General features: G+C 41.0%; 1 protein-coding gene across 1 annotated transcript in view; it reads left to right on the top strand.

Moving 5' to 3' along the window:
- Positions 1-12,483, top strand: part of LEPR (leptin receptor) — a gene marked incomplete at its 3' end in the record, with an annotated part of 72,577 nt that overhangs the window by 22,735 nt on the left and 37,359 nt on the right. Inside the window, exons 5-7 of the mRNA XM_084636321.1 lie at positions 4,702-4,907; positions 9,016-9,161; positions 9,913-10,057. Coding sequence (XP_084492447.1) covers positions 4,702-4,907; positions 9,016-9,161; positions 9,913-10,057 — 497 coding nt within the window. The remainder of the gene's footprint in view (positions 1-4,701; positions 4,908-9,015; positions 9,162-9,912; positions 10,058-12,483) is intronic.

The raw sequence follows: 12,483 nt of genomic DNA, 5'->3' as shown, positions 1-12,483 counted from the left end.
ACCCACTGGCAGCCCCCTCGATCAGTGCCTCCCCGCACCTCCCGATCAGCTGTTCCGTGGCATGCAGGAGGCTCTGGGAGGGAGGCGAAGGAGGGAGGGCAAGGCAGGCTTAGGGGAGGAGTGGGGGCAGGGCCTGTGGCAGAGCCAGGGGTTGAGCAGCGAACACCCCCAGCACTTTGGAAATTTGGCCCCTGTAGCTCCAGCCCTGGAGTCGGTGCCTGTACATGGAGCCGCATAGTCACTTCTGAAGAGCCGCACGTGGCTCTGGAGCCACAGATTGGCCACCCCTGACCTAGACTATCCCAGACAGGTGTTTGTCTAATTTGTTCTTGAAAACATCCAATCATAGGGATTCCGCAGCCTCCCTTGGAAGCCTATTCTAGATTTTAACTATTTGTATAGTTAGAAATAGGGTGACCAGATATCCCAATTTTATAGGGACAGTCCCAATATTTGGGGCTTTTTCTTATATAGAGGCCTATTTACACACACACACACACACACCCCGTCCCGATTTTTCACACTTGTTTTCTGGTCACCCTAGTTAGGTTTTCCTTAATATCTAACCTAAGTCTCCCTTGCTGTGGATTGAGCCAGTTACTTCTTATGGATATGGGGAAATAATTTATCGCCATCTACTTTACATATTTGAAGAGTGTTATCAGGTTCCCCCTTAGTCATCTTTTCCCAAGACTAAACATGCCCAGTTTTTTAAAATTTTTCCTCAGAGGTCAGCTTTTCTAAACCTTTTATTATTTTTGTTGCTCTTCTCTGAACTTTCTGCAGTTGTCCACATCTTTCCTGAAGAGTGGCACCCAGAACTGGGCAAGGTACTCCAGTTGAGGCCTCACTAGAGCTAAGTAGAAAGGGACAGTTATCTCCAGTGGTGAGCTGGAGCCGGTTTGCACCGGTTCGTGCAAACCAGTTGTTAAATTTTGAAGCTGATTTAGAACTGGTTGTTAAAGGGGTTTGGCAAACTCCGGCCCTCAGGCCACATGCAGCCCGCGGGACCGTCCTGTCCGTCCTGCCTGAGCTCTCGGCTGGGGAGGCTCCCCTGAGAATTTCTACTCACCCGGTAGCCCTGTGGTCCTTCGGCGGCACTTCGGCGGCACATCATTCACTCGCCCCGGGACTTCGGTGGCGGGCCCTTCAGTGCTGCTGAAGACCCAGAGCGACTGAAGGAATCGGTTCTTCAGCTTCTAGCAGCTCATCACTGGTTATCTCCCATGTCTTACATATGACACTCCTTTCATTACGTCCCAGAATATTAGTCTTTTTTGCTACTGTATCACATTGTTGACTCGTTCAATTTATGATCCACTGTAACTCCCAGATCCTCTTCTGCAGTGCTACCACCTTGCCAGTTATTCCCCATTTTGTAGTTGTGCTTTTGACTTTTCCTTCCTACGTGATGTACTTTGCACTTGTCTTTATCAAATTTAATCTTGTTGAATTCAGATCAATTCTCCAATTTGTCAAGGTTGTTTTGAATTCTAATCCTGTCTTCCAAAGTGCTGGCAATCTCTCCCAGTGCAGTGTCATCCACAAATTTTGTAAGGCATTTTACTCTCTCCTGCACCATTATGCAAGTCATTCAGATTGTAAAGGGCTGAACCTTGCTTAGTCTCCCTCCAGGCTGCTCTTCTTCATCAGCAAGTAGGCAACACAGCACTTGGGTTGCTACTCTGCTGTTGGCCCCAGGCCATAGCTGTTCCTTGAACACTCTGAACATAAGAACGGCCATACTGGGTCAGACCAAAGGTCCATCCAGCCCAGTATGCTGTCTTCCAACAGTGACTAATATCAGGTGCTTCAGAGGGAATGAACAGAACAGGTAATCATCAAGTGATCCATCCTCTGTCACCCATTCCCAGCTTCTGGTTCTGAGATTGCACCAGCTAGTTTCTTTAACATCCTATGAAGAATTTCTTCAGGCTATGCTGACTTGAATACATCTAATTTCTCTAAATGTTTTTTAATCTGTTCTTTTCCTTATTCTGGCTTGTGTTTTTCCTTTTTTAGTGGAGATTATAGCAAAATAGACATTAAACGCTTCTGCCTTCTTGATGCCATCTCTGCTATCTTTTCTTCACATCAGAATATAGTTTGCTTGTGCCTTTAATATTGTCTCCTCAAGACACTGCCAGATCTCCTGAACTCCTTTTCCCCTTGGATTTTCTTCCCATGGGATCTTACCTACTAGGTCTTTGTTTGTGAAAGTCTGCTTTTTTGAAGTTCGTTGTTCTTATTCTACTGCTCTGACTCTTTCCTTTTCCTTAGAATTCTGAAATCATCATTTCAAGGTCACTTTCACCCAAATTGCCATTAACTTTCAGATTCACAACCAGTTCCTCTCTCTTGTTCAGCTTCAGGTCTAAAATGGCTGCCCCCTTGGAAAAGTAATACATAAAACTCAGTATGTTCACTTAGTTCTTGGAATGTACTGGGGAACAGTTTTTTGTTTCAGAAGGTGGAGGAAATTTCCATTAGATATCTGAGTAATTAAAGTGTCCCCACTACAACCACATCTTGTGTTTTGGATATTTCTGTTCTAACAGTGCCTCATCCACCTTCCTCTCCTGATTTGGTGTTCTAAAGTAGACCTTTAGCATGACATCGCCCCTCGGGTTTTTTCCCCCTTTATTTTCAGCCAGGGACTTTCAACTGGTCTGCCTCTCACCTCCTTCTGAGTAATATATATACTTGATGTATAAGGCAACAGCATATCCTTTTTTCCTAGCCTGTCTTTCTGGAACATGACTAGGATATTTGTATAGAGATGTCAAATAAGTCAGAATTTAGCTTATGGCTAATACTGCCAGTTCTTCCTGTTTATTCCCATACTTATCGCATTTGTGTAGAGACATCACTCCTTCACCCTTGCTCCCAGGGCCCTGTATTCACGGCTGTTATGCTCGAGTTCCTAGAAAGACATTTGTGGTGAACTGTATAACCCACCTATGCCTTTGTTATCGTCACCAATGTGGCAATCCAATATTCGTGCCAATAAATAATAGTACTAGACAGTCATGCATTCTGTCTACTGGAATGTATGCAGTGGTCCACTTCTAAAGTTTCTTTCATTTTAAAAGATACTTTCAGTTTCAGAGATATTTCCTAACTTAAAATAGGAATACTGCTGGAACTGCTGATATTGCTGAAAATGGAAGAAACCTTGGGGCTGATTTCCTCTGTTACACTAGTGTAAATTACAGTTATTGGGGTTACATGAAAGTAACATACAAGGGAGTGGAGAATTAGGTGTTTTAAGTGCAACTTGTGTGTGTGTATGCATGTAAATGTATGTATTGAGGGTCTGTGTAGTGATGTGTACATTAGATATACTGATGCCCTCTCAAGTTTGTAAAATGGGTTGTCAAGATGCCATTTCTTGAAAGGCAACTTTTACATACACTTTAGGAAGTGTGATATAATGCCTGTCTGAATCAGGTACTAGTAAGAATTGAATGAGTTTTAACCTAAATTACAGTGTGGCAGCATACATCTCCATTTGTATGCTGCACAAGACTTCACATCAACAGTAATATGTTGTACAGCTGGTATATTTCAATATGCCCTAAATATTACATATGTTTCCTTTAAAAAAAATTCTGAAAGCATAAATGTATTCTTCCATCACTGGAAAAATTGATCCAACTATTTTTGTTAAATAAACATCTTTATTTCTTGTTAGCAGTTCAAGTGCTATCCATTTAAAATTTTGCAAGGTTTTATTAAACCATATATTTTTTTCAAAGATTTTTGTAATAAGACTATTTTCATTTGTATGCTAATCTCTAAAGGAAAGTATTCCAGCATGTGAAAAATTCATGAAAACAAATCTGGAGAGTTCAGCCAGAAGTAGTCTCTTGGGCTGTACTTCAGTTTAGAAAGAAACAAAACAGAATACTAAAGAGGGAGTTACTAAATACTTTCCACGAGCCAGTCCAAAGCAATAGTACTAGTGATGCCTGGGATTAAATGAGATTTGCTTTGCTAAGAAAAAGTCAAATTATCTAAGAAATAAACATGGTATGTCTTCAAAGTAAACAAAGCTTCATCATCTTGGAAGTAATCACTTAAAGTTAGATTTTTAGACTACATTCTTTGTGCTGTGTATATACAATATTTATCAGTTACAATCATGTGTAGCTGATAAGTAATTTAGAAACATATCCTAAACCTGGACCAAATTCTGCAGCTTGTTGCGCACACAAAAATTCTGGTTTGGGCTGAATAACTTCAGGATATTGTATTATTATAACACTTAATGATACGTTTTGGAAGGGATATAAAAACTCATGTTTCATGTTTAATTAGCATCTGACTATTAGGGATTGGGATGAGACCTTCATGAGTGACAAATTATCCTACATCTGCCAAATGGAGGGTTTCTTAAAGCTTCCTCTGATGCAGCTGATTCTGGAAACTGTCAGAGACAAGATACTGGAGTAGATGGTCTGATCCAGTCTGGCAATTCTGATGTTGGATCAGGCCTCAGAAATATCTTTCATTCGGCTCCTTCTCCGCCCCCAAAGGTACAGCTGAAGAAAAAGCACACAGACTGATCTGTCTCTTGTACTTTGCTGTTTTCAGTACTGTTTCTACTGTTTAATCCAAAGAGGTCAATCTAATAGAATATTCAGAAGATTGTCCAGGACGTGATGCTTTTTAAATATTGATCTATTTTTTTTAATATAGATCAGAGTTGTCATTGGAAGACATGTCTACAGATTCTTTAAAAGGCAATTTCATGGTTACTCCCTGCGACTGCAATGGGTCTGACAAGTATGAATGTCACATATCTTCACTGAAACTCAACTACACTTATATTACATGGTTAAACATCATAAATGGGGTAACACTTCTTCAGTCACCCTTAATGTCCGTCAGACCCATAAATATTGGTAAGTTTTCAATTTATTGTACACCTTTTTTATAGAAAGCAGTATCAGGAAGTCCTCATTTTGGGACTAGTCAGTTTTTGCAAGGACTTCAGCTGCAGCTGTGTTAATTCTTCAGGGTAACTTTTGCAGGCTGATGTGTATCCCCTCCCCCAGTCTTCCTAGTCTTTGCCCTTCTTCAGTGCAAATCTAGGTAGAAGGAGGAACAATGTCTTGGGGTACCTGAGCATTCACTTTGAATGCAGGGAGGTAGATCAGTATGTGGAGAACAATGGTCTGGTTCATAATTATTACCTAATTTTTTACAGAAAAATATTTTTTTTGCTATTTGCTTTAAAAATAAACCTGCAAATTCTCATCAGCAGCATTTGCATGTACTCTCTTGCTCTCATTTTGACACTTCCATCATTAAAGATACAACTTGCGCATTTTTTAAAAGTGGAAAATTTATTTCTGCTATTTCACCAGCCCATCAGCTCAGTGAAATCAGATGACAGATACATTTGATGTTACTTTGTTGCCATCCAATCTGCATAATTAATGGTTGATAAATATACAGCCATTTGCTGAATAGTTGGGACTTTTTTAGCTATAATGAAAAACTGTTTGTATTTTCTTATTAATATTACTTTTTGGAAAGCAGAATTAAAAACCTTTTGGATGAAAACTTCATCTTAGTTGCAAATGAAATTAATATTTTTGGAGATGAGGTGATTATACTGATATTTCATTTTAATTTTGTCACAGGATCGATTTAAGTTTCACAGCTGCATCTTCCAGTATTAAAAGTGACCACAGATATAATTCATGCAATATGTTCTTAGCAATAAGTAAGGTCAGAAGGTCATTTTTGAAATGTATAATTTTTAATAATAATATGTTCTCCCATTAGTGATCTTGATAAAAGGAATAATGAGTTTTAAAATAAAAAGACGAATATTAGCTAGGCGAGTTGTTTGCTTTGCACACACAAGCCATAGCAACAGAATACATGGCAACAAAATGAGAAAACATTGTCTACCCATGCAACCACTTAGATTACAATATGGTAATGTTCAGTCTTTTTAAAAGAGTGCTTCTGTACTACCATAAAAAAATTCTGTGATCAAAATTGCAGAATAAAGTTTTTAAAAGCAATGGACCACATCCTGAATCCTTTACTCTTGTCTGTCTCCCCTGAAGCTAGTCAAAGTGTGGACTAAATTAGAGCTGCCACAGACAGATTGAGAGATTTGGCCCTAACTATTTAGTTTGCACCGACTCAAATATTGATACATTTGGGCTAGATACTGATACTCTCACCAAAGCTGAGTAGTTCCTTACTCCTTGAATACTCCTATTGATTTCAATGAGACCACTTGTAGCATAAGCAGGTCAGAAAATGACCCCCTTGTATTTAAGGACCCAAGTCTGTAATCTGATGTATGTAGGTGGACTCCTGTATTTGACCAGAGCTCCATTAAAGTCAAAGAGGCTCCATGTGGGCTCAGGGGGTCTGCGCATGCAGATCAAATTGCAGGATGCAGTATTGCCTTTAAGATGGCCCTCTGAAGCACTGACTACAAAACTCAGAAGTTCCTCATTTTCAGGTCACAGACACCTGCTTGGCTGTTTACTCTAAACTGAAAAATACCATTTGTGGCGGGTTCCCCCTGATGTGCCACCTGGAACTGGGGTACCACTGAGCGTGCCTGACCAACCAGCCTGGGTTCCCTTTACATTGTACTGCTGTGCAGCCTGCCAAGCCCTCCCCCAGGCTTCAGACTGCACTTGATTAGCACACGTACAGGTAGGGACACACCCAGCTGCAGAAACACCCAGACACTGAAATCAGCTCTGCATGGGAAAGCTCAGCTAAGGAACTGCCCAGTGTTCAAGTGTACCCCCACCCCCCCGAGGGTTAACCCAAAATTATACTGTCTTGCGCTGCACAGAGATCTATACAGCGTAAGCTCATGAAATTTGCCCTCTCAATGTGAAGAGGAATATACACAGCTTTCTGCCCCAAGTATGCTTTCCATACACTGGTTTTAGACAAAACAAAAATAAATGTATTAACTACAAAAGAGAGATTTTAAGTTATAATAAGGGATAGCAAACAGAGCAAAGCAGATTACCTAGCAAATAAAACAAACGTGCAATCTAAGCTCAATATACTAAAGAAATTGGATATAAGTAGCAAATTCTCACCCTAAATGTTGTTTTAGGCAAATTGCAGAGATTCTTGAAAGCAAGCTGCTCTTGCTTGCAGCTTAAACCTCTAGATATTCCTTTCACAGGCTAGATAACCCTCTAGCCTGGGTTCAGCCCATCTCCCCCAGTTCATTCTTTTGTTTCTCAGGTGTTTCCAGCAGTCTTCTTTCTTGGGCGGACAGTCAGTGAAGAACGAACCACAATTATGTCACTCTCCTGCCTTAAACAGCTTTTGTATATGGCTGGACCCCTTTGTTTCCCCGTTTGTTCCCCTGCCCGGTCAATGGAAAAACACTGGTATTCCAAAATGGAGTCCAGTACCAGGTGACTTGGTCATATGTCTCTGTAGGGCCATAACGGCCATAACTTGGAGGCTGTTAGTAGCTCCTTTGGAAGGCTTCCCGGTGAGAAATTAGCATCTTCAAAGACCTATTGTTTTCCCTAATGGCCATTCCCAGCCAGCCATCGAGACTGATTGCATTCTCTCTGGTGAGCGTTCTCCAGGGGTAATAGATACATAGACCCTAACTTCAGATACTAAAATGATACATGCATACAAGAAGGATAATCATATTCAGTAAATTATAACCTTTCCAATGATATCTCACATGCCTTATCTTGCACAAAATACATCATAATTATGCCATACTCATATCATAATAATATTACCACGAAGAATATGGGGTGTAATGCTACACCATTTATTAAAGGTGTTTATCCTGAGTGAGAGAACCTCAATGTTTTCTTAACAAATGTGCCCGAAAAGACAGGCCAACCACAGTCGTCAGTGAACAGCGATAAATAAATGTACTCGGTACCTGGTAAAAGTAGAATCCAAGCTTCTTGATTTTTACCCAGCATGATTATTATTCCTAAGTAGTTGTCCATTTCCTCCCTCTGAAATGTCCTCTTTATCTCAGTTAGAGTCATGCAAAACCCTAATTTTCCTTCACCTCATTTCAGGTCTCCTACAAGGCCAAAATCCTAATAATAGTAAAATGGATGGGGCTACTTTACGAGCCAGCTCCCATTCAGCAAAACATTTGTGTGTGTCTGAGTGCTTTGTAGAATTGGGACCCTGGATAGCAAGAAGCTGATTCTGGTTTAAGGCAACTACTAGGCCAGGAGTGGCAGAACTTACTGACCCTCCGAGCCACATATGACAATCTTCAGAAATTCGAGAGCTGGGGCATGTTGTCTGGGGCTCATGGCTTCAGCCCTGATCCCCGAGATCCCCTCTCCCGGCTTCCAGAGGGGATGTGGAGGGAGTTATATGGGGTCATCTCTCCCCTAGATTTTTGCCAGTGTTTGCTGCCTCCGCTCGGTCACATGGTGCTGCGGGATCCCCTCCCTCCATGGCAGCTGCTGGAGCTGGCAAGTTGGAAGCTGTGGTTGTGGGGAGAGGCAGCGGCAAACAGCTGGGAGCTGCAGGAACAGCCACTGTTTTTGCAGCTGCCTCTCGCCACAGAGCGAAAGCAGCGGCCCCTCTCTGCAGCTCCCAGCTGTTTTGCTGCTGCCTCTCCACTGGAGCGAACACCTGGGAGCTGCAGAGAGGGGTCAATGAGGGTAAGGGGGTGTGTGACTCAAGCTGTTCGGGGCCAAACCTTTAAATTGTGCCTTCCCCCCCCCACCCCAAGCAGGCTCCAGTCATCTCTGCAACAACATGACCCAATAGTTAACCATGTTTGCTAAAATACTGCTTGCTATTCAGTTTTAAGAATAATTTAGGCTTCTGTTATTTGCTGTAAGTATATTTAAATCAGAGTAGAGCATCTTCTAAAACATAAAGCTTACGGACAAGACTTAAAAGAGAGAGAGGTCACTGATTGAATGGTGGTGAATACAAACATTGTGGCCAGCAAACCTTGACAGTAACTATAACAGATAAAGTAGAAGCTTGGTTTTAATATTTTTACAGTAAAGCCTGAACCTCCATTGAACCTGCGACTAGAAATGACAGATGAAGGACAGTTAAAGATCTGTTGGTTCAACCCAGTAATAACACCGTATCCACTTCAGTATGAAGTGAAGTTTTCTGGGAATGCTACTCAAAATGCCTGGCAGGTGGGTGTACTTGTTCTATTATTATTATTTTATTTTTATTGAAGATGAAGTCATTCTAATGTTGTATTTAAGGAGAGTCTGCTGCAACTGTCTGTCTAGATTCTACAGTGGCCATGATCTAATCACAACTTGAGGGAAGAATCCATCTCAGGGGCAGCTGTTAGTGCTCATTTCGCCAAACCTGCTTGGGTCAACAGCAGGCTTTGAATTCAGGATCTACAGCACTGAAATTGTTAGCCTCTGCTGAATGAGCAAAAGGACTAAGTTGCTTAGCTGGAAGCAGTAGCAGACTCATAAACCTCGTATATGGTGCAGCCACTAGAAGGGGACAAAGACCCACCCCCCTCATAGTATGGGTTTCACCTACAGACCACTAAACCCTATCCACAGGTAAATCCTAGTCCCACTGAAGTCAATCACAAAGCTCCCATTGGCTTCAGTGGAGCTAGGATTTCTCTGTGTGTGTGTGTGGTATATAGTTCTATTAATGAATCACTTTTCCCACTGCCACAATGCAGCTATCCCTGGGGTGAAAAGCAGCATCTATTTAACAGCACACAACAAAATATTGTAGTTGTTTTCTGCAGGCGTATGTAACTTCTAACCTGCTTGATTTAGATGTGATAAAGTTGAATGCTTTTGAGCAGTCCTACTAACCCTCAAAATAAACAGCTTCTTTCCTTTGATTTCTCTCATTTTTCTGAAGTGGTGCAAAATGATAATGTTAATGGCTTCTGATATAATTTAACAGGTGGTTGAGATTGTCACACAAACCTCCCTCATCATAGGCAATGTACTGGTTGGTTCTTCATATTTAGTTCAAGTACGGTGCAAGAGTCTTCATGGTCCAGGATTCTGGAGTGATTGGAGCACACCTTATAATTTAAATGCAGAAGGTATGTCCTTTACAATAATTTAAATAGCCATTGTTAGGACTGGAATAGATATTTCTGGCCTATTTTGTTTTGTGGAAATAAATGTGTGCATATATTATTTGATCTGTATTACACATGGATAAAGTGTATATACTCTTTCTACTACAAAATCCTACAGCACATGTAGGCAACAAAGGTGGATAGTAAATGCTATAAATAGTGCACCAAAATTTGGCTACACCTAAAGGTTCCATTGTCATTATGCCAACCCAAAATAGTATTCAGAGTAGCCTCCCATCCTTCAGTGAGGAGCCTTTACTAAGTTTAAGTAATGCAATTTAAACTCACTTTTTTAGCAGATGGTATAAGTAAATCAGTTTCAGAACTGGCACAAACTTGCATGTAGAATTCAAAATTTCAAAAGTTTATTACACACACCAATTAGGCGAATAACTTGAGTTATGAAAGCACAGATTCCTGACACGTTGCATGGTAATGGCTCCTCTGAGGCCAATGAGATGAGTTGGGTCAAAGGGGGTTCCACTGAAAGAATATACCTTAATGCCTCTTGTATTCTATTGTTAAAGCCTACTGTGAGAGAGAGAATTTTTTTGGCAACTCATTATCCCTTCATCTTGATTGCTCATTTATATTGACAGTATTGCCAACTCCGAATGTTCAAAAATCATGAGTCAGCCTCACCAAAAATCACGAGATTGGCTTTAAAATCTTGCGATTATGTAAAAATAATAGATTTGGTGTTCTTTTTATTTGCCTCTGCTTTTTGAGCCTTTAGGATGCACTGAGGTTACATTTTGAAGCTTTCTCTGGAGCCAGAGGGGTCAGAAACTTTACTTATTCTTTAAGAATGAAGTCTGAAATCATCAAATGTCCACTTGACTCCAGGAGCTGGGGTTTAAGGAAAACAATAATTATCATGAGACTTATGACAAAATCATGAGAATTAGCAACACTGTATTGTAAATTGTCCTGTATGGTCAGTCTGGGGATGCTGACAATTTTCTTGCATTGTGTTTCCCCTGTTCTTCCCAAGAGGGGAGACCGGTTGGGGGGGAGGGAAGAAAGGGGGTCTGAAACCCAGAAAATAAGCACTTGAATCAGATGGTTGTAGACAATGTTATTGTGTATACAAAACATGTCAAGTAAGGTCTTTTATGAAAGCTTGTAATGTCGTGAACTTGATAGTCATTAGGAGATTTATATACAGGTTCTGGTTCTGAATGCATGCATGTATATATGTGTCGCAAATTGTAATTGTAACTATATTAACTACAGCGTCACCTCCCAGTAGTGTGGTGAGGCAATCTGGCAGGGCTAGGCCAGGTATTTACAGGAAACCGGCTCCAAGCACCTAGCATTGTCCAGCCAGGAAGCAACCATGGCAGACCATTAAAGTTAATGGAAAATATTGAAACAACTTGAAACTGAAAAGAAAATCCACATCTGGGAAAATCCTGTTCTGTATAACCAGGAATTTCCATAGTCTGAGAACAAGGGGGAAAAATAACAAACCTGCAAATGCTGTTAAAAGGGAAGGTATTTGGCGTACAGGCTATCCAGAAATGGAGGGCTAGACTCTAAGCGGGGTGCTGTCTGTGAAGCACTGGATCCCCTCTAGGACAGAGGGCACACTGGGAAACTGTTCTGGGGCAATAGGTAACTTGTGTTTAGAAAAGGGAATTGAGCTAAAGTAAAAGGGTAAAGCCAGAGATTTCCTCTTTGTTTTCTGTGCAACTTGTATGTGTTTGTTTTTCCTCACTGTTTTATCTTTAAATCTATGATATTTCTATTAAATAAAGTTTTTGTTTACTTTTACCTCAAGCACATCTCTGTTCAACAGTGTGGAGTGTATGTGCCAAAGTGAACTGATAATTGGGGGCAAGTTTCACACCTTTGGGTATGACGAACCAGAGGGGAAAAGTCTGTGTGTCTGGTAGTTAAGAACTCGGGGAGATAGAGCTGCGAGGACTCGGGACCAGAAGGGATTGTTGAGGTCACTCTACGAGAATTAAGTAGGCTGGTGGAAGCCAGGGTGGGACCTAATCTTTGTCAGCTGGCTACTGGTGTCAAAATGCTCAGCCATAGCAGCATATCATTACGTTACAAAGCGGGGGGTGACAACACCTTAATGGGCTGGTGATTCCAAGAACATTATAGGGGTGTAGTCATTGCCGAAATTGCACCCCAATATCAGTGAACAGAAGTTCACGCTCCAACCACTTGCAATAACAGATTGTAATGGACTCAGAAACAAGGGAGCAAAGTACAAGTTTATTATTTTCTTCTGTTTATTTTGGGTTAAGAGAAATAGAACAAAGAAAGGGGGAAATGAGCCAGTTAGAATCCTTGGACACAATGGATAAAAAGCATCTTGGGAGCTTATGTTAGAAATATGGTTTACCCCAGAAGGGGAAATCAGCAAAGGA

The sequence above is a fragment of the Lepidochelys olivacea genome (genome assembly GCF_965140295.1).
Source record: "Lepidochelys olivacea isolate rLepOli2 genome assembly, chromosome: 8".
NCBI classification, from domain to species: domain Eukaryota; kingdom Metazoa; phylum Chordata; order Testudines; family Cheloniidae; genus Lepidochelys; species Lepidochelys olivacea.
The sequence above is the reverse complement of the archived record's forward strand: the minus strand, read 5'-3'. Positions and strand labels throughout refer to the sequence as shown.